Source organism: Amblyraja radiata, chromosome 20, assembly GCF_010909765.2.
Source record: "Amblyraja radiata isolate CabotCenter1 chromosome 20, sAmbRad1.1.pri, whole genome shotgun sequence".
Lineage (NCBI taxonomy): Eukaryota > Metazoa > Chordata > Chondrichthyes > Rajiformes > Rajidae > Amblyraja > Amblyraja radiata.
Window position 1 is genome coordinate 18,933,279 of NC_045975.1, and position 23,648 is coordinate 18,956,926.

A 23,648-nucleotide genomic window follows, 5' to 3' on the forward strand; every position below is an offset into this window, starting at 1 on the left:
GACGACATTCTCTCAGCATTCATCCTATCAATTCTGCTCAGTTTCGCCATTCATAGAACATAGAGGAATATCGCACAGGAACAGGCCTTTCAGCCCACAATGTCTGTGTCAAACATGATGCCAAATTCTGCCTGCACATAATCCATATCCCTCCATTCCCTGTATATTCACGCACCTATCTAAAAGCTTAAATATCACTATGTTATCTGCTACTACCACCTTTCCTGGCAGTGCATTATAGGCACTCACCCTTTGTGTAACATGCCCCACATATCTCCTTTAAATCAGTCATTACTCCTTTCACTGCTCATACTGAAGACAGATATTTCCTTACATTTTCAAACATTTTCAAACATTTTCTTGCCTATCGATGCCCATTTGTCTAAATGAGTATTCTTCCTCATGGATGAGAATCCCCTGCTATTTCCCTGTCATATTCAATGACTGAACCATTTGTAGTGCCACTAATTTGTTTTCAAGAATGTTTTAAGGAAAGCAAGGTTAAACTCAGATTGTTTTTGACAGATAAACCACTGCACCGATGTTTTATGGAAATATACAAATATAAAATATAATCATAATAAATGTAGATCCACATCCTGATTTTTGTATTAGCATGACATGCGACTAAGGTAAAATAAATGAAAATGCGTTAGGCAATACGTTGTTGTATTTAAAAGTGCTGACAATCATCAATTGTATTTGGTGTCAATGCAGTAAAACTTGGCACACTGATCCTCTTCCTTATCAAAGACAGAAAGTTTTTCATGATCATGAATGAAAGCAGAAAATAATGGAACTATGTACCAGGTCAGCCTGCACCCGAGGAGAGCTGGTTTATGAATATTTAAGTCATCAGGTTTGAATTGCTCTGTTGACACCAGGTCTAGTCCAAAGTATTGTCATAATTTTCATTAGATGCAAAGTGGACTCAATCAAGGAATGCTTAAAACTAACATCTATCCAACATGGTTCATAGAACCACAATTAAGTTTATATATATCGTCATCGATGGTTTGCAGTATCTCTGCTTTAACAGGCAAGGAAAATGTGGTTTACAAGTTGTACAAACTCATATTATGAGCACAAGATAAGTTTAAGAGAAATCTACCGCATACTCTAAATGGAAACATTTCCTCACTAGTGTCTGTAACATTTTCTGAACTGCGACAAACAGGAGATGTTCCTGGATGGCTCATTTAATCAACACAACAAATCCAAGGAATCTCCATAGCCTGGCCAGATCTAACTGCCTAATTTAACAAAAGCAATAAATGCTGGAAGAGCTCAGCGGATTAAGTAGATCAGTGGAGAGAAAAACAGAGCCAGTTTTTCTGGCTATGTACCATTTACAAGAACTGGATACTGACAGGAACTAACACTGGCAAAACATGGCTCACATCCAACAAAATGCCAACTGTCAATTACAGCAAAGACATTTAATCTTCCCAAATTCAACTATAGATAAAATTGGTCTGGTTAGATAAAATAGCTCTGATTGCTTGCAACACATTTAACTTGACTGAAGGTCAATTCATTAGTATTGTCGACCATAACAGCTCAATCCAAGAAGTAAAAAATTACCTTCCTTGTGGAAATGAGGCAAGGGGACAGTTAAAACCATTCAGATTTGTCACCCATCCTTTTTCCCACCAAAAGTAATTTTTAGATTTGTGTCTCTACCCACAGACAGCAAATTCATCCTTTAAATACAATGGTAAATGTCTATTCATGTCATTATGCCCAATTGCCATCTAAACAGTCAAGATCTGCCAGAGACTTGCAGGTCAAAAACAAACTTCAGCAGAAGATAAAAATCAGAACATGCTGGGAATGCAAGGCAGGCTAGACAAAGGGGATTGCAATTCATTTCCTCTGTTTTTCTCTTCACAGATGCTGCCTGACCTGCTACTGTTTTCAAACATTTTCTGGTGCGTGTGTGTCCTGGGAAGTGCAGGAGTTGTTCGGCCAAAAGCTTCTGCCATCTATATCCTCAACTTTATATTCCCCATGTCCTTCCCTTCCTGTGACATCCTATTAGAATTCCATTCTCCATAATTACAATAGTAGCAGCACCTTCATAAACATTCACTTCTCTGGAGGCAAACATCCATTTCCCTTTCATTCCAGATCACATATTGGCAGAACCATCTTAATGCAGACCAAAAATTAATATAATCCTGGCCTAACATTTCCTGTAATAATTCACCTCTGGCCAACGCCAAACCTAACCAGTTTTAAAATCAAAAGCCCTAGTTGTTTTCATTCATAATCAGATCAGGAGAAATAACAACATAGTAAACATTGACATTCCTGCCACAGATTTTGTTGTAGGATATACGAATGACGTAAGGTCCCTGTGTGAAATGCACATTCGGTGTTTGAGATTGTTCGTAATCACTCTCCAAAAGCAACTATTAAAACAGGATATGAAAAAGCCCCCAACCAACAATAACGTACATTGCAAGATTTGATAAAGAACATGCTGGTGTATTGATTTAAATTCAAATATCTTTAGAAGATATGGGAAAGGTTTGAAGGAAGAATAACCAATGTTTGAATACAATTGTTGAAAAGAAGTTAATGCTTACCAATTATCATGAATTTCAGATCAAAACCCAAGGTCAAAACCCAAAGGCAAGTCACTATTTTGTTCAGGGATTTTATTTTTTCCAATATTTTCATGTATTTTCCAAGCATGTTAAAACAAATTAAACACGTATTCTTAGTTTTATTAAAGTAGTAAACTACAGAAAGTGATCATTGCTGTAATCTCTTCTTCAGGATTCCCAGCTCCCTGAGAACCTGTTTTTCACACCTCAAATCACTCAATCAATAAAACTACTGTCAGGTGCAAACATTTAAGGATTAAAATGAAAATGATTTGCACAATGTTTCTGGTAAAATATTTCAGTTTACAGGTTGGTTCATATCAAAGCCCTGCATTTTCGACTTGACATATACTTTTTGAAAGATTGACATCTCAAGTTTAAGAAAAGGAAATGATTAAAAAAATGACAGACTTATTTGTAGTTAAAGGGTGTGTGGGTACTTTGCTCCCTGGCTGCATCTCCTACTTGAATGATGCTCCAAGGTGACAGAAAAGATGACTTGTATTGTGCTGAAGATAGACACAGAATGCTGGGCCAGGCAGGAGGAATGGTGACGTTTCAGGTTGAGACCCTTCTTCAGACTGATAAATGGGTGATGTTTCGGGTCGGGACCCTTCTTCAGACTGTTCTTCCCTACACATTTAGTTTAGTTTAGAAATACAGCATGGAAACAGGCCCGTCGGCCCACCAGGTCCATGTCGATCAGTGATACCCACATATTGACTCTCTCCTACACACATTAGGGACAATTTTCACATTTACCAAGCCAACTTATCTACATACCTGTATGTCTTTGGAGTGTGGGAGGAAACGGAAGATCTCGGGGAAAACCCACGCAGGTCACGGGGAGAACATACAATCTCCATACAGACTGCACCCACAGTCAGGATCGAACTCGGGTCTCCAGCGCTGCAAGCCCTGCAAGGCAGCAACTCTACCGCTGCCCCACCGTGTATTGCGCTGGTTTGTTAAGCTATACTTTGTTTACACAGGAAACATTCCAATTTGGAGGAAATTCTGATGAAGTTCAGAAGCTGTTCAGTAAAGGTTGATTCCCAGTAGAAAGGGTTTTAATTATGTGATGCTGAACCTCGATTCATTGGAATTTAAAAAGATGGCCGGTGATCTTTTTCAAATAGATATGATTCCGAGAGGAATTGGCAAGTTTCATACTGAAAACAATGTTTCCTTTTAGTGGTATGACTTGCAAAAGTGAAGCAATTAAAATTAAAGATGTTCAAATGATCAGAATTGAAGTATTGCAAAGGGCTGTCGAACTGGAGGAGATTGCAGAGATAGGCATAGAGAGCTTTGAAACAAAGTCAGGACTTTAAAAATAAGTTGAGGGTTTATTCAGGGCCAAATCAGGAAGTAGAGAAGTAACAGAGGAACAGGAACTAGAGTGAAGTAGGGCTTGAGCAGTAGTATTCTCTGTATTGCCTTAAATCTATGTTGGAGGAACTCTGCAGGTCAGGATATGCATGGAAGAAGATTGGTACAAGAAAAAAAAGCAAACTGACAGGTAAAAACAAGCAAATTAATTCTTCCAAACCATTAAATGAAATTACTTGTGTTTAAGAAGGAACTGCAGATGCTGGAAAATCGAAGGTACACAAAAAAGCTGGAGAAACTCAGCGGGTGTAGCAGCATCTAGTGAGCATCCTTCGCTCCATAGATGCTGCTGCACCCGCTGAGTTTCTCCAGCTTTTTTGTGTACCAAATGAAATTACTTGCAGGGCTTTTCTCAAGACAGCAATGGTATCTCCACCACATCACAGAAATAAGGTTTTGCAGCCAAATTATTAAAGTAAATTACATAATTCACTTACGTAAAATAGAATGATGCAAACATTTAGGAGGGAGAAATACTGAAGTTTTATTGTTTCTTATGTTGTATTCTCCAAGTCATTCTTTAATCAAAGTCTCCAAACTCAAATGCTGCAAAATCTCCTGGTTCCCTTTGTTCTTCAGAATGAAACATAGTAATAGTGTGGATGATTTGAGTGTGGTCAAAAATCAATCCAGAAGCTACAGCGGTGACTGGCAGTAATTGACATCCGCACATCAACTCAAAGTCTGTTCTATATAATTCATAGGAGACAGCTGCAATAACACTGTGTAGCTGTCCATGGTACCAGAATATCTCTGCACAGCTCTGCGACCTGACCCACTGAGCTAATCATTTCTCTTAATATCTTGGTTGCTACAGACAGGCATGATCAGTTATATTGTGCAAGTCAGGCACCATATTTGACATACTGTCACAAGCTCAATGTCCAACTATTCATAATGTACTAATGACCAGGAGTGCTTGGTCTAGCTATCTCTTCATCAGTTTTTCTCCATGTGCCAGTGGATATTGGCACAGGTAACTACAGCAAGAAGCACCGTACCAAAGAAAGGTCACTGGAGCTTGTTAAAAAGCAAGCTGCTCCCCCTAATGATGCTCTGACTACCACATGTAAGAATATGATGTATGGAAGAAGATTGTACACAAAAACAAAAAGCAAACTGACAGATGTAAAAACAGGCAAACTAATACTTCCAAACCATAGAATAAAATGAATCACTTGGCTTTTCTCAAGGCCACAATGGAGTTCCACATCACAGAAAAAAAGGGTTTGCAACTAAATTATTAAAGTGAATTACAGAAATTATTTTGAATTATGCAAATATTTACAAGGAAGAAATAAATCAGTCCATGCTTTGATAAGTTTGCCAAAATTCTATGATAATTCACAAAGTAGATAAAGCATTTTAACCCCGCCTTTCTTTAACTTCCACTTTGGAGATTTACCCTATGATTTCTTCAAAAAGTCAGACTGCGTTCTGTTCCACATGCTGGTAGGCAGTTTGTTTCCCAAAATGTAATACATTCCAGTTATCTCTGCTACCACCACCCAATTCATTATTTTTAAAAAATCATACTGACCCCTGCAGCTCAGCTGATTGCATGCAGAGCTCAATGCAACTGTGACTGGACCTAAGATATTAAGACAAATAAGCAGCAGTACTCTATGTCTTCAATGCTGCCCAGCCTTCAATAAGGTGGAATGTTATTGCATTAATATATTTCGAAATAACTACATGAAGGCAGTGGTTATTTTATTTCTAAGATACAATGGTCCTGTTAATTAAACTTATTTATTCACCTTTAAGTTTAAAAAGTTGGTCCATAAAGCTTATGATAAATGGCACAATGAGGAAAATGCAGCATTTGCAACTTTGGTGAAAGTTGGCAGCAACGGCATCTGCTAAATTCTCCTGCTGTACCTTTGTATAGTTTTGACAGGTTCGGGAATGTGTGCTGAAATGTATATTGTACCTTCTTAATCAAATAAATCTCGGAGAAAGGTAATAGAAGAAGGAATGACAAGGAGTAAATGAATTAAATATTAAATTAGGTTCCAAAGAGATATAAAGAGAGGAAAAAAAAGATTGAATGAAGATAAAGAAAAATGTCAAATGAAGTTTATAAACTGTAATAAATAAATTTTACTTCGGAGTCACGTGAGTGACTTCGTGAAGAACCCCGCCTACGGCGCATGCGTGTCATATCGCATACACGCATTGAACGTGTCGGACCTGGGGAGGACGTCCCCTTGAACGGGAGAGTTAAAAAGCCGGTCGACGGCAGGTAAGTGATTCTGCATTTTCACCGTTTTTTAGGAATGGATAGAGGACGCAGAAAGGCTGTGAAGAAGCTGCAGGATGTCGGCGGTAAAGGTGCCGGGGACCCGCAGCAGCAGCCGACGGCACAGGCAGTTTGCGTTGAGCCAGCTGTGCCAGATTCAAACCCCGCGCCGGGAAAAACTAATTCTAGACCGGGCGGGAAGGCGAAACGCAAAACGAACCGCTGGGAAAGTGAGCCCGAAAAATCGCCGGTAAATACTTACTTGTATAGCAGTGATGATGACCAGCTGCAGGGCATAGAGCAGCCGGCAGCGATCGCATCTGCAGAGCTCGGAAAACAGTACGAGTGGCTGCAGCATGTGAGGCCGTCATCTATCTGTTTGGAGGAGTACCGGGACGGCGAAAAAACGGCGTTTGCAGCGGCCGGGAGCAACCAGAGCCGGTAGGCATGGCGACGAGTTGCGATTTAAACCGCGTGCGACTAGTGCCCGAGGGCACGAAAGTCGGCAGGAGCGGTGGGCTAAAAAGAAACACCCGCGAGCGACTAGTGCGGGAGAGCACGAAAGTCGGCTGGAGCGGTTGTGGGAGGAACATCTCCATAGTGTCAGGCTCCAGAAAATGGATAAAAGCCGCACACATACAGGTGTAAGTCCCTCAGAGCATGGCCAGAAAAGGCTGCTGGACATATCATCCTCATCTGAAGAGGGTGTTCAAGGGCTGCCTGACTCGGACTCTGAACAAGAGTCAGAGCCACGTTCCCATATGGAGGATGAGGGAACACAGTTGCTGGACATGGTGCACACATATTTCCAGCAAGAAGAAACTGGAAAAGACCTAGAGGCCAGGATGGCGGCCAGCATTGATTATATGACGACCCATCACCTCAAAACTGATACCTTAGCTGAGGTATGGGCAAGACATTTACCTCCGCGAAATTGTGCGGCTCTGAATGTACCCAAGGTGAACCGAAGCATTTGGAGACATGTGGGGCAGGATATTCGGAGTCTGGATATAAAAATACAGAATGCTAGTAAAGGACTCTCGGCGGGTATAACAGCTTTGGCCCGTAGGCTGGAAAATGTGGATATGTCCAATGACATGAAAGACGCTTTAGCACTGTTTTGCAATGTTCAATTTGAACTGAACAACATCAGGAAAGGGGCTATTCAGCCAACGTTAGACCCAAAATTTGCAATCCTGTGCAAACAGAAAGCCATAAAACCTCAAAATTTGTTGTTTGGGGGTGACCTATCAAAACAGGTCAAAGATTTGGAGGAACAGGCCAAAACGTTGGGCCTAATAAAAGCGACCAAAGGATATGTCGGAAAACGGTATCATCCTTATGGGACGACTAAAAAAGCAAGTACTAGTATGTATAGTACGAAAAATTGGAGAGAGGCCAGAGGAAACCAGCAACAGCGTCCTTTTTTAGGGGTTGGCCCGGGACGCCCACAATGGAAAATGCGGAAGCCTCCACTTCAACATTTACCCCACTTTCAACCTCAAGGCCCTCCGCAACCTCGGTTAAGACCAAGAAAGTAACACCACCGATAACCATGGAGGTAGGTGGGTCTGTGCCTCAAAAATTAATAAGGAGCACAGAACTTGGAGGGAGGTTGCAATTTCATTTGGAAGCATGGTGTAAGTTAACTGTGGATAGGTATATCCTTAGCAGTATTAAGGGATATCTTATAGAGTTTATACACATACAAGAACCTCCAGTACAACATACACCGGACAGAACTTATATGCTTACCAAATTAGACAGAGCTAAAGCAAAAATTGAAATACAAAGGTTGTTCACGAAAGGAGTAATTGAAAAAACCAAACATGAACAACAGGAATTTGTCTCAAATATATTCATTAGACATAAGAAAGATGGGGGTTGCCGGATAATTATTGATTTATCAACACTTAATAAGTTTGTACAATATGCTCATTTTAAGGTGGATGATATCTTGATTGTGGGGAAAACTTATGAATTGGCTAGTAGAGCAGTGGTTGCCACAAGAAAATTGATGGAACAGCTGGGATTCATTATCCATCCAATTAAGTCAAGATTAACACCTGCAACTAATATTGATTACTTGGGGTTCACTATTAACACACTTGATATGTTAGTGACTTTACCTATAGGGAAAGCCACTGAGTTCCAAAAGGATTGCACAGAGCTTATTAATACCGTTAAACCATCCATTAGACGGGTAGCCAGGATTATTGGGAAAATTATAGCCACGTTTCCTGCCATTCAATTTGGACGATTGCATTACCAAAATTTACAGAGAGAAAAAATTAGAGCACTAAAAATTAATAGAGGCCATTTTGATAGGCCTATGGAGCTAACAATTAGAGCTATAAAAGAACTACAATGGTGGGAACAAAATGTTATATATAGCTCCAACCCAATAGTTATTCCAAACCCATCTGTGGTATTACAAACAGATGCCAGTGCACTGGGTTGGGGAGCAACGGATACCATCTCGAGCTCTGGAGGGAGATGGAATATACAGGAAACTAACCTACTTACCACAAAGGGTATAAATTACTTAGAAATGTTGAGTGCTTTTTATGGTTTAAAATCTTATTGCTCGGGAATGATTAACCAGCATGTTAGATTGCAGATAGACAATACCACGGTGGTGGCATATATAAATCATATGGGTGGAAATATATCAATATCCTGTGATGAATTGGCAAACCATATTTGGGAATGGTGTATCCAAAGGAATATTTGGTTATCGGCTACGTATCTACCAGGGATACTTAATTCAGTGGCAGACGCCAGGTCACGAAAATTTAATGAAAATACGGAATGGATGTTAGACAGAAAGATATTTGCTGATATCACAGCAAAGTACGGAAGGCCGGATATTGATCTTTTTGCATCCAGGTTAAATCATCAGTTACCTAGGTATATATCATGGGAACCAGATCCTGAGGCAGAAGCTACAGATGCATTCTCTTTGCACTGGGGGAAATGGTTCATTTATGCATTTCCTCCTTTCTGCCTCATCAATCGGGTACTACGGAAAATTCAGCTAGACTCGGCATCTGGGATTCTCATAGTACCTGATTGGCCTACCCAACCATGGTTCTCGGTGCTGCAGGATTTGGTGCTTACACCATATATTACTTTAAAACATAGTCCTCAGTTGCTGGTGCATCCGGTGACTGGGGACAGCCATCCTTGCCATAATTATCTAAATTTATTGGTTTGTAGACTCTGAAGGAACCATTTCGGCATATGGGTTTATCTGATAGAACTGTGGACATGATCACAGCAGCACAGAGACTTTCCACTCAAAAACAATATTTATGTCATTACAAGAAATGGACTAAATACTGCCTGGACAACAATCTAGACCACAGAAAGGTGGATATTCCAGCTGTCCTAGAATTCCTCACAAGCCTGCACTTTGAAGGACTCAGTTACAGCACGGTCAATAGTGCTAGGAGTGCCTTGTCCAGTTATTTATGGGAAGGCACAGAAAGACAGGGTGTCGGCTCACATCCTCTAGTAATAAAACTGCTACGAGGCATCTTTAACACTAACCCACCAAGGGCTAGATATAGCCAAATCTGGGATGTGAGCGTAGTCCTAAAAATGTTACGGAATTGGTCACCGGCTACGGCATTACCGCTAAACTATCTAACTATGAAAATGGTTATGCTTATGGCGCTGGTCACAGCGCAAAGGGTCCAGTCATTACAGAAGTTAAGATTGGATAACTTGACGGAGGCGACAGGAAGGCTGATTTTCGTGATCCAGGGCCTTATTAAGCAAAATAGACCAGGATCAGCGGGTCAGGTGATAGAGTTCATAGCCTATCCACAGGATGAACGTCTCTGTGTAGTAAAACACATCATGTTATATATGGACAGAACGAAGGCTATCAGAGGCAATGAAAAGGCTCTTTTAATTAGCCATAAGAAGCCATACCATAAAGTCTCGACTCAGACCATTTCACGGTGGCTGAGATATTGCTTAGTTCAGGCAGGAGTGGACACTAATGTATTCAAATCTCACTCCACCAGGGCTGCATCTACATCAGCAGCTAATCGCCTGGAGGTACCGATGGACAATATCCTCAGAACTGCAGGATGGTCATCAGAGAAAACGTTTCGCACATATTACAACAAACCAGTTAGAAAAGAAGAAACGTTTTCGGGCAAAATTTTGAGTTCTATTTAATTTACACCTGAAGCTTATAAGGTTTATAAATTGATTTAATAAATATTATTTACAATTTTTGCTTAAAAATGTTGGTATCATTGTGTTTTTTTTTTTTTTAAATACCAGTAACAATTTCTCCCAAACTACCAAGGCAGTTGTGAAGATTGGACTCGTTCCACGGCATGAGGTCACAGAGCTTTGAAGTCTTCACGAAGTCACTCACGTGACTCCGAAGTAAAATAGTAAGATTAAACGAGAACTTACCAGTTTGAAGTTTGATCTTTATTTTATGAGGAGGAACGTTGAGGGAATACGTGCCCTCCGCTCCCACCCTTATATGGTCATATCTTAAACTGGTATCTCTTTAATAATCTTACTATCTTAGGTCATTATTTTCTATCTGTGACCTCACACCGCTGCTTTGAAGAATGACACGCATGCGCCGTAGGCGGGGTTCTTCACGTATTCCCTCAACGTTCCTCCTCATAAAATAAAGATCAAACTTCAAACTGGTAAGTTCTCGTTTAATCTTACTATTCTAATTAACTGTTGAGATTACACGATTTCTGGTAGATGATTAACAAAATTTAACAATCATTACTTTGTTGAAGGAGCACTTAACCTGCACTGAAGAAAAACTACATTCACTGCCAATGCATACTTTACCTTACCCAATTTTCCAATTTTTCCTTCAACTATTTATCCAATTCCCAATGGAAAGCTATTATTGAGATCATATCCACCACCCTACTAAGCCGTGAATCCTTGGAAAAAAAGGTTTTGTATCTTCTGCGGCTTCTGTCAATCACCTTAAATCTGTGCACACAGTTCTGTTTATTTCCTTAATCTATAGGTTTCAATCATCTTGATAAAACCTCCCCTTGGTCCTCACTGTTCTAAGGAGGACTACCATAGTTTCTACAGGTAATCCACTGATTTCTTGTCCATCTCATCTGTATGCTCGCTAAAGCTTTTATATTTATTCTATAGTGGTGCTGAGAAATGCACCGAGTACTTCAGCTGGAGGCAAGCAAGTGCTTGTATTGCAAAACATGCTGGAGGAACTCAGCACATCAAGTATCGTCCGTGGAGGGAATGGACAGACAGGTTTTGGGTTGGGATTATACCTCCTAAATTTTACCTCTATGCCTCAATGTATAAAGCTTGTAATTTCATATGCTTCAGTAACTCCTTTGTTAACCTGCCATGAGAAATGTCATATATTTCCAGGTCTTATACTCTCTGGAAAATGACAGGTATTGTCTTTGCTCATTCTTCTTCCATAAATATGCACTTTAAAGTGTTAGGCTTATCTTTGTGATGTGAATTTAATGGACAAATTGAACTACTTCAACCGCACAATGCCAGAGACCCAGAGGGTGGCACAGTGGCGCAGCAGCAGAGTTGCTGCCTTACATTGCCAGAAACCCGGGTTTGATCCTGACTACGGTTGCTGTCTGTATGGAGTTTGCACATTCTCCCTGTGACCCCAAGGGTTTTCTCCAGGTGCTCCAGTTTCCTCCCAGAATCCAAAGACGTACATGTTTATAAGTTTATTGGCCAGTATAATTGTAAAATTGTCCCTAATATGTCGGGTAGTGTTAGTGTATGGGATGATCGCTGGTCTGCGTGGACTCAGTGGACCAAGGGGCCTGTATCTGCGCTGTATTTCTAGTCTAAATTCTAAAGGCCCAGGTTCAATCCCAACTTTGGGTACTGTCTGTGTTAAATTTGCACTTTCTCCCTGTGACCAAATGGGTTTCCTCCGGGTTTCCTCACACATCACAAAGACAGGTAGGATTGTAGGTTAATTGGCCTCAGTAAATTGCCCTTAGTATGTAGGGAGTGGATGAGAAAGTTGGATAGCAAAGAACTAGTGAGAACGGGTGATGGATGGTCAGTGTGGACTCGGTGGGCATCAGAGCCTATTTCAATGCTGTACTCTTAACTACATTTCATGGGGAGATTATGTGTAAAGTACAATTTTTGAGAAACTATGAGTGAAGAGTTGAAAAGTATAAGGAAGTTTGTGAAATTCACAATTCATTTGTCTCTTCCTTGTGACAAGTTATTCACTGTTTTGTCAACGGTACATGTATCATGAATGAATGAATGAATGAATGAATGAATGATTGAATGAATGAATTAATGAATGAATGAATGAATGAATGAATGAATGAATGAATGAATGAATACGTTTATTGTCATTGCACAGTACTGTGCAACGAAATTCCATTACATCTCCTCCGGTTAAAAAAAATACAAACACGACAACCATTAACACATATGTCCACTTATTAGTAAATAATAAATAGGTATTTTAAAAGAATTTAAAAGAATTTAAAAGAATTTGGCGGCATTTCTTGGAATTACATTTTGCTTCCCCAGCGTTCTCTGTTGGAATTTAGCTCTTTTATCGCACATGGGTAGAAACTATTTTTTAGTCTACCGGTGCGAGCCTTCAGAGTCCTGAATCGCCTCCCAGAGGGTAGCAGAGTAAAAAGGTGGTTGGCAGGGTGGGATGTGTCCTGCTTGATATTTGTGGCCCGGCTCAAGCATCGGGCCCTATATATGTCATCCAAGGAGGGCAGTTGGGCGTTTGTAATGCTCTGCGCAGTTTTAATAATTCCCTGCAGCTGCAATTTGTATTGTTCGGGACTCCATCTATTCGCGGGTTAGACATGCCTTAGAAATAAATTTTAGATGATCTTTCAGAATAAATTAACACCTAATACAAAATAGTTACTAATTTGTCTGGCCAACAGGAGAAACTAGAGAGTCGTAGAGTAATACAGCACTGAAATAGTCCTTCAGCTTCAATTTGTCCATGTCAGCAAAGATGTCTAAACTGTCTACATTTCACTAATATCTCTCTCAATCTTTCTAATTCATGCATTTTAAACATTGTAATTGTACCCAACCCAACAGCTTTCTCCGGGTGCTCTGTCCATAAACGCACCACCCTTGGTGTAAATATGTTGCCATTTAGGTCCTTTTTAAATCATTCCATGCTCACCTTGAACCTATGCCCTCTAGTGTTAAGGGCCTGTCCCACTTACGTGTCCTAGGCACGCATATTGCGCGACCTCGTGGTCGCGTTGAGGCGCACAGGCATCGTATGGCCATGCGGGGCCGGTCACACGTGAGAAATGCGGAGGGGTATGTAGATGTGCGCGACATCGCGCGGGGCTCCGAAATTTTTGTAGCGGCCTGTCGCGGAACTGACGGCTAAAGTGGGACAGGCCCAAGACTCTGGCGCGACGCAACATCTCACCTCTAACAGCAGCAGAAGCAGGCAAACGATCGCCGAGCTCGGCCTGGGGCTCACAGCCGTTGCGGTCCGGATCCGCCCCCACTTCTACTCCCAGAGCGGGGCCAAGAAAATTGAAGATAGACACAAAATGCTGGAGTAACTCAGCGGGACCGGAAGCTTCTCTGGAGAGAAGGAATGGGTGACGTTTCGGGTCAACACCCTTCTTTCAGACTGAAGAAGAGTCTCGACCCGAAACATCACCCATTCCTTCTCTCCAGAGATGCTGCCGGTCCCGCTGAGTTACTCCGGCATTTTGCGTCCATCTTCAAATGACGTCACGCCCTCCAGACGGCTGTGCGGTCGAATGAAGTTGCGCGCGACCTTCGCTGGACCGTCGCAGCTCCAAGCGACCACGGAGTCGCGTAATTTGCGTGCCAAGGACACGTAAGTGGGACAGGCCCTTAAGACTCCCCAACCCTGGGCAAAAAGACTGTGATCATCCACCTTGTTTATACCCTTCATAATGTTATACCTATAGTCACCCCTCAGCCTCCTGATCCAGAAACAAAACGCACCAACCTATCCAGCTACTCCTTATAACTCAGGCCCTTCAGTCCCAGTACCATTCTCGTGATTCTTTTCTCCACCCTTTCCAGCTTAGTAACATCTTCCCTACCATTGGACAACCTGAACCGCACACAATACTCTAAGTGTAGTTTGACCAATAACCTGTACAATTGCAACAAAACAAACCAACTCCTGTTGTATTCAGTGTCCAGATCGATGATGGTAAGAATGCGGAATGCTATCCTCACCATCCTATGCACCTGTGTCTCCACTTTCGGAGAGATAATATACCTGTACTCCTCGCTCTCTCCGTTCTACAACAAACTCTGGGCCTTGACATCTATTGTGCAACTCTTGCCCTGGTTTATCTTATCAAAATGTAACACCTTGCACTTGTCTAATTTAAATTCCATATGCCACTCCTTGTCCCACTTCCTCAGTTAATCTAGATCCTGTTATAATCCTAGATAATCTTCTCCACTGTCCACTACACCATCAATTTTGATGTCATCTATAAACTCACTCATCATGTTAAACATCGTCATCCAAATCGTTAATATAGATGACAAACAACAGTGGACAGAGCACCAATTCCAGTGGCATACCACTGTTCAATGGCCTCCGATTGGAATAAAAACCCTCACTACCAATATCTGCCTCCTTTCACCGTCAATTTTGTAGACCTTGTCATAGGCCTTGCTAAAGTACACATGGACAACTTCTACCACCTGCCCTCGTCAAACTTCTTTGACACTTCTTCAAAAAAAATCTCAAATCAAATTCTAGAACAGTCTTTAATCTGTTCTCTGCATATCTTTGAAGACATGTGTAATTTCTTCTTATTGTCTTCCCTAACAATACTATATAAAGAAATATACAGCCAAACTGGAATAATGGCCATGTTGAGCATTAATTACAGAGATGGTCTTAGATAATTGGAAACAACTATCTCTCATCACCAATGATCCTCCATTGTTGTCCAAGTGTCTGATGCACGTATTGTCACTAGTTTAATCATTTGACAGCTGCCTGATGATTTGCAATGCTTAGACCTGGAATGCTAGCAAGTATTACTCTACAGAAACCTTAGATATAGCAACATCAGAAATAAATAAAAGTTTGATTCAGTAAAACCAGCTGGGTCAGTACAGATAAGTAGTGAAATAGTGGGCCATTAGCCACCACCCAAGCCTCTGAATAATTGCTGCTTCATTGTCTCATCTGGATTCCTAAAGTTAAATCTACATATGTCATAGGTACAGAAAGAGACTTCAGATGAAGTTTGCAATTAAATCAACTCTTAATACATAATGGCTATTAATTTGAAAAGCAAGATGCCAAGCTGTTACAACGGATAGTGTACACCTACCTGCAGATGTGCAGCCGGGCAGTGATCATTTTAAATTAGCCTTAAGTGCGTGATTGAAAAATTAATAAATGTTGTGTTATCTCTCCCTTTAATATACAAAAATGCACTGGTGTGCAATATTGTGAGTAGCGCACTGCCCTGCCTCCAAAGCAACCTGGTAATCTTGAAAGAGTGATGTGTTTATATTGCTATCAAGCTGACACCATCTGGCATTACACTGGCAAAACGTTTTCCGCCTAGTTTCACAGCAAGAAGACCACTAGTATTTGATTAGGTTTAGGGTAAAACTGCCATAATTAAGCTTCTGTCTAATAACACACTGTGATTAATAAAATCCACAGGAATAACAAAACTGCTCTTCTTGTCAATAAAACCACCTACTATTTGTTGCGGTAGTGGACATTCCAATTAAAGTATTACAGCACTTAAAATGCCAGAATCACATATTGTTGTGCAAAAATGGAATTTGCTCATTCAGTATACTTCTAATTTGTGTTACTGTTGACTTTATGTAATCATACCGTGAAGCATTGAATTCTAAATCCTATTTGCTCATATCATTAAATATATCATGTTGTTTCTGATTCTTTGGCCAACCAGTTCAGATATGAAAAATAAAACACGGTATAAGCTGGAAGTCTGAAATAAAAAAACAGAAAATGCTGTAAATAGTAAGTCAAGCTGCATTTGTGGAAAGGAAAGCAGAGCTAACATTTTAGATCATGGACCCTCTAATGATGCTGTCTGATCTGTTGAATATTTCCAACATTTTGTAGTTTAATTTCAGATTTCCAACATTTTCTGTTTTTGAGATTTGTGTCCCCTTTTACTTTACAGTTTTCCTTCTCCACCTCACTCTCTTTGGTTTGAAATGCTCCTTCGTCAATGTGTATTCAAGACATGGCACTTTCTGAACAATCAAACACTGGAACTACATTCATATTTATTGTATGCTCCAAAAGGAAGAACAAAATGTACACATTCTATTATTTGGTCAGGCACTAAATTCAAAGTAAAATTTATATTTTCTGCTGAATATAAGAAATTGTCCAATGAAAGTTGAGGTTGCAAACTCGCAGTGCTGGTGCCGAAGGTTGACTTTTCACTTTCCTGCTGACAACAGCACTATAACAGATTCAGAATAGTAACTTATTCGGCAGTTGTATGTGCTCAGCATAAAATTTACATATTTCTCCTTTGAATACCTTGCCCGCAAGCATATTGTGCCTTATTGAATTTTACAGGATTCTACAAATGATATCTTACCGCAAAGGGTATTCGAGATAATGTTAACCATGGAGTGAGGATCCATGTGCTGTCGCCTATAAAGGTTTAATACTGGGACACAAGGATTAACATCCAGTGATTTGCTGTAAATTATGGTGAGGATATTTTCAAAGAGGATGAGCTACGTTCATTAGATTCTCGAATGTCTATAAAGTTAATCCAACAGTTAGAATTTTCAGTTTGAAACAATTATTCTTTTAATTTGTCTATACTGTTTCAAACTGAAAATTGTTTAAGCATCAAAACCTCCCTTCTTTTAAGCCACACCTATCTCCATGTTGGCAACATCACAATTATATTAGTTAGTCATGCAAGAGAATGGCCGTCACATTAAATAAGTGAGATTTGCACTGAACAAGAGACATATTGCACTGAGAAGGGAAATAAAGTGAGATTGTTAAATTGCAGGCACACAATGGTCAGTTTAGAATAATATTCTTTGAAGAACAGGAAAAGATATATATGCACATTAATTTACTTAATCCTCTTAATCTACATGACTGTTGCACATTACACTTTAATCATTCAGATATGTCAAATAACAGAGTGAATCAACGGTGGCATTATGTCTTATAAAGACATTATTGAACAGCAAAACCAGTGTTGCATGCATTAAAATACTTATTACGATGGCTCCTGTGGTTCTCTTATTGAATGGCACTTTCAACTTATTGTTTCTTTTCCATTATTAACTGAAGCTGAATAAACCCATGCTTAAGTTCAGTCATTAAGCAGGATATATTCAACTATTGTGTCATTTTCATCAGAAATATTAAAGCAACTTCCCAGTAGTTCATGCGGAAGTAGAAACTTCTAATCAGCATATTTTCCCAGGATTACATTTATAGCATCATAGAATGGTTACGCTACAGAAAGAGGCCATTTGGACTATCATCACTACACTGACATTTTTCCAGAACAACTCACCAATTGCATCTACTGTATCTATTTGTTTCCACCATATTCCTATCCAATACTCTCCTGACATCCAAAATGAAACCTGCCTTCACCACATCTACAGCAGTGAATTCCAGATTCTGCCCACATCTCAAAATATATGTCTCCATATGACCCTCTCAATTCTCCTCCCCGTTATTTTACTCCTGTGATCTCTAGTCCTCTACCTCTCCAACAATAGAGTTCCCTCTATTTATTGCCCAGACCATTATTTTAAATACTTATGACAAATCTCCCCTCAGTGGAGGCACAAGAGGCAGCAGATGCTGGAATCTTGATCCATGGAGGAAAATGGACAGATGATGTTTCTGGTCAGGAACCTTCTTCAAGACTTCAAAGAAAATGGTCCCAGTATCACTAATCTATCCTGTGGCCTTTTTCAAATACCTTCACATTCTTCCTATAAGGTGACAATTAAAACTGAGCACTATACTCCAGTTGAAGTTGGACCAGCCTACTATAAATATTTAGCATTACTTCTGCTTATTTATGCTATTCTTCTCTTGATCAAATCCAAAAATTGTTTTATTATGCGTTTTCTGGTTCTGCCCTGCCACTTTCAAAAGGTTGTGCATACATCCCCTGGCCTCTCTGCTCCTGAATGCTATTTAGAACAGTATCTGTTATTCTATATTGCTTTTCCTCATTCTTCATACCATGATGCATCACTTCATACATTGGCGGCACAGTGGTGCAGCAACGGGTGCTGCTGCCACGTAAGTCTAGCAATGTGGGCTAGATCCTGACCTTGCATGATGCCAGTGTGAAAATTAAACGTTTCCCCAGCATTGTGCATGTTTTGCCTGTGTGAGCCGCCAGCAAAGCACCACTAGTGTTAATTGGTAAAATAATCAAGATGGAGGCAGTGACTCAATGGGCCAAACTACTTCCTTCTATGTTGTAAGAAAATATGAGAAATATTTCACTTCATAGTTCCCTATTGTTAATTCTATCAAAAGATGTAATAGTTATAAGCATATCCAACAGCAACTGAAGCACGTTCTCAAAGGAGACTGTATTAAAGCCAAGCACAGCCCAGCAAGTACCGCAATGTACTGGTGATATTCATTGACCAAACAGATTTTGAGGCAAATCGAGTCACAGACTAACATATAACAATTTTCATGAATCAACATCTTGTTTGTGGTTAGTAAATGTATCAAGCTTAGAATGCAAGCTTAGAAAGCAAATGTATCAAGCATGTATCCACTGACAGACTTGAAAGAGAATCTAGGGTAGGGGAGCTTCTAATTCATTGTAAAGAGCTAAAAAGAGGCAACAATGTTAGTTATGTTTGATATGGCAATTTTATTGAGCAGTATGAATTATATAATTTGATATGAGAGGATTACTGTGGCAGATTATACTCATCATTGAACCCAAAATTGGAATTATTTGTAGTTATTTATGGGAAATGGGCATCACTACCAATGCCAGTTTTTATTGCGTACCTCAAATTTCCCTTAAGTAAGTAGTAAGTAAGTATCTTGACTCACTGTCGCACACTGTTGGTGGACTGTTGTAATATCCAGTCACTAGACAATGGAGAAATGTTAGTATTTTTCCAAATCATAATGTGCGCAGCACAGAAGGAAATTTCAAGTCGCAATTACTAGATAATTGCTGCCTTTTTTCTTTCTAGATGAAAAGATTAAGGGGTTTTGCCGATGATCTGAGATGCATTTTATGATTAACTGAAATGGTATTGTATTTGGCTTGTTACGTTTGTATTTGGCTTGTTACGTTTGTATAAGGTACAATTTTACCTCAAAATAATTTTTTCTGAAGTAGTGTCCTATTCCAGAATGACAAAGAAAACACACTGAAATGATGTAAGATACATTTTTAAGGAGCAATTTCTGCATTGGAACTTTATTTTATGGTGCAGAGCAAATAGCAATAGATAAATCACCTTATTTACCAGTATCATTTCTGTACAGTATATTCATTGTAATTTTTTTTCTATCATTAAAATTTAAATCATATAAAAACATTGAAGTTTTATGACTATTTTATTTTAATTGATTGATATGCAAAACAAAACATTGGAAGTAAGATTCCTGGCAATGAGCAGTATTGGGAAATATATATTTGTGTTTTTTGCAGCACTGGGCGATAGTTGTGGCTTTATTAACACTAAAAGGTAGCTCAGAGGTTGAACAGAATTAGAGCCGAGCTCCTAAAGTCTTGACAGCAAATGAAGAGCAAGGGAACTCTGCATCAAAAAGGATGACAAATGCTACAGAAAATATCCAATGAAAAATCACTAATGATTTATTGAATAATAAACGGTTCAATAAATCAACAGATGAACAAATAAAAAACACGAGGAGGCTTGAATGAATGAAAAGATTTTCTCTAATTGGGAGATTTATTGCTCAAGAGGTTGAGCCAGCAAGGCTGAGCCAAGGAATGAGATAAAAGATGGTGGTGGCGGCAGATGGAGGAAAACCACGTGCCGGTGAGCGGGCTGAGTTCTCACCCGCATCCTCGGAGGTGGAATTCAATCATTCACCTCCTCGCACAAGTCACATTTGTGCATCTGATGTAATTTTTAATCAGATGTGTATCAAAGTATAGAACTTCTCAAGCGATGTTGCAAGAGAAGCACAAGGGAAAATTATGTTACATTGTCCTGGAACCAACTAATATTAAACAATTAGATCTGTGCAAAGTGGTGCAAGACTTGGGTACCATTAAGCTTCATTTTAATCTTTAATGCTTTGTCATGAATCATAATATGCTGCACAATTCCCTGATCTGACCCACTAACTGATTCAGTCCCAAACAATTATCGCTCATCCCCACCAATCTCCCTCAGCATCAGTGCAATTGCTCCAAAGCTCTATCTCCCTCCACCCGAGGATTCCAATTCCTTTCCATTTGTGTGACTTGTGTCAATCCTCCACTTACCTTTTCACAACTAGCCTAAGCCCTGACTTTTCCATACCTATCAATCTTCCGCACTCCGACAAGCCCAGGCCCCTAGTTTCCCAACCCACCAATTTTACCCCAAACTCAATCTGTGATTTGCTCCAAACTCAAGCTCAACTTTCGAACCCCATGCATCTTTCTCGCTTTCCAATCTGCCTGAGCTACTAATCTCCTGATCATCACAGCTAAACATCTCCTGCTTGGCCATGTCCACACACTCCTCAATTCCAAGGCGCCCCAATTAAGACTTCCATCCCCACTTCAAATGAATTCTCCTACCTAACCAATTATCTCATCCGATCCTCTGGACTGATCCCCTGCCCTAATCAGGCCCATGATCAATGCAACTCACCCATAATAGTCGGCAAGAATTTCTGGGCAAATATTCCTTCATGACATTTTCAATTCATGTAATAAAAGCTGTTAATATTAATTGTAAAAAATTATTTCAACCGCAATCTGATTGTTTGAAATTGAACCACTGTTGCTGCTAAAAAAGGACATCAACTTTGAACTATAAAATCAGCAGTAAATTGATAATTAATTGGCCTGAATGCTCGTTATGTGCAATTTTGCAGCAAAATAAGATCATGAATATACGCTACTGGAATATAAAACTTTGAGTGCCTCCTGGGGAAAGTGGTAGAAAATTAGATTAGAACAAAGCGTTGCAGTGGGGGAGCTTGCACTATAACAGGTGTGAATTCCTTCTCTCAATGTAAAAAGATTATACAGCACTAATCGTCACATGATAAGCCTTAACATCCAGATCAAATATTATTATCACCAATTAGACCATTCTTGTTCTTGTTTCACAATTGCAATCTAACCTGTGCTGCTAGCAGATTTTAAATGAAGTTAATTTGAAATTTTATCTGGTCATTTACTGCTGGGTTAATATTTTTCATTCTTGTAGAATTTCTTTGCCGCCTTTACTTTGCTCTAGTTATAAATTACAAGGGAAATTCATGGAAGGCTGGTGGATAGAACATTCATTTGTCACGCAGTAAAGCAAGAACTCTCACAGTGCACTGATAATGTCCTGCTACTACTTACAAGGTTTGCTCAGCGGGAGTACAGGTCCAGACTGTGCAATTTAATAAAGGCTTGTGCAGATATACAACATCAACAGCTCTACTGGCAAAACTTCTTAAACGGTTTATAATACAATCTAAACTCACCTGATTTAATTAGATCCTCAGAGTTTCCCCGCAACAAACTATCATAAACTCAATTTGTTCCACTTGTGGTTTAATTTCACGTTTTGTGTCAGCCCATTTGTCACTAAAATAAACTTCTCACATGCTTTCTCTTGGCAATAAATCTATCAACATACATCCTAGGCGTGAAAAGTAATTGATGTGAATTTGTCCCTCAGCTCCTCTCTGCAAATATTTTGCTCTGTAAATCTCCCAATATAAGTAGGGATCAGAAAGCAGTGCACTTCTAGTAAAGATAGTCAAATTTCGAATAGCACACTAATAGTAAACATGAACTAAACTTGAAATGTAGCGCCAACAGAACTCAAAAGCACCTCATAATGATTGTAAACTATCATTGTATAGTTTAAATGTGTTATTTTTCAACAAGATGAATGTAGCTTTTGTTTCCATTGCGTTCCTGTAATAATTATTAGTGATTTACATGGATACAGGATATAATAGGCTAAATGTTTAATATAATGAATGAAACTAATTTTGTTAAGAGGAGCCTGAAAGTGGAAGATTCTATTGAATCCCTCCCAATAGACCATTACCTTCATTAGCACAGACTCACTGAGCTTCTCCCTGTTGACGATCTTTATTGCAACCTTTTGACATGTTACACAGTGGACTCCAAGCTTCACCAACCCTGTTGTAAGAAAAATATAAGAAAAAAATAAATTAACAACTATTTAAGAACCATTTCAATATCACTGCTTTAAAGTTAAACAGAAGATATTTATCATTATGAAATTATTGCTAACTATGTGATTTAAAAAACCCTTAAGCCTAAACATTCAGAGCTTTTGCAACTGCCACTGCAAATAGGGTTTACAGAATTTTGAACATCACTGGTGAATAAGAGAAGATAGAGAGTTTGATTAAATGGTTTTATTCAGGCTGGAAGAATCTAACTAGTGGAGTGCCTTGAGGGTCATTTAACAGCAACTATTTACTTTGTATATTGATAAGCCAGAGGAAAGTGAAGAATGTAAGGTATTCAAGTTTTCAGATGATACCAAAATAGACAGAGGGCTTGCTGCAATGTGGATATTAGGACTGCAAATTGATGTAGATAGGTTGAGCGAGTGGGTGAAAATTTGGCAAATGGAGTTCAATGTGGGAAAGTGTGTGATTATCCACTATGGTAAGAAGTATCTAAAGGCAGAAAGATTGCAGATGAGTGAAGTACAGAGAGATCTGCGTGTTCTTGTGCGTGAATTGCCGATAGACACAGTCAGGTACAGTTAGTGGTGTGGAACGCAGTTGGCATTTTGGCCTTAAATGCAAGAGGGTTTGAGCTTACAAATCGGCGTATGGTTACAATTGTACAGGTTACAGGTGAGGCCGCACCTGGAGTGCTGTGTACAGTTTTGGTTCCTTTGTTTAAGAAAGGAGATGCTGACAATGGAGATGGTCCAATGAGTTTTACTAGGCTAATTCATGAGATTAGAGGTTTATTATAACACAAGCAGCGGAAGAAATTAGATCAATATTCTTTGTAGTTTAGAGGAATGATTGATGACCTTACTGAAATATATAAAGACCTCTGGGGAGCACGACAGGACATATAGAGATATTTCCACCAACAGGAGAATTACAAAACATGGGGACATAATTAGAAGTTTAGAGGGTGGTCATTTATAACTGAGGTAGGTAG

At 39.6% G+C, this 23,648-nt stretch overlaps 1 protein-coding gene across 2 annotated transcripts in view; it reads right to left on the bottom strand.

The window, feature by feature from the left end:
- The window catches only part of brsk2 (BR serine/threonine kinase 2), a 705,112-nt gene that overhangs the window by 441,036 nt on the left and 240,428 nt on the right, over positions 1 to 23,648 (bottom strand). For both annotated transcript variants that reach the window (XM_033038920.1, XM_033038919.1), the window contains exon 2: positions 22,543 to 22,637. In XM_033038920.1, coding sequence (XP_032894811.1) covers positions 22,543 to 22,637 — 95 coding nt within the window. The remainder of the gene's footprint in view (positions 1 to 22,542; positions 22,638 to 23,648) is intronic.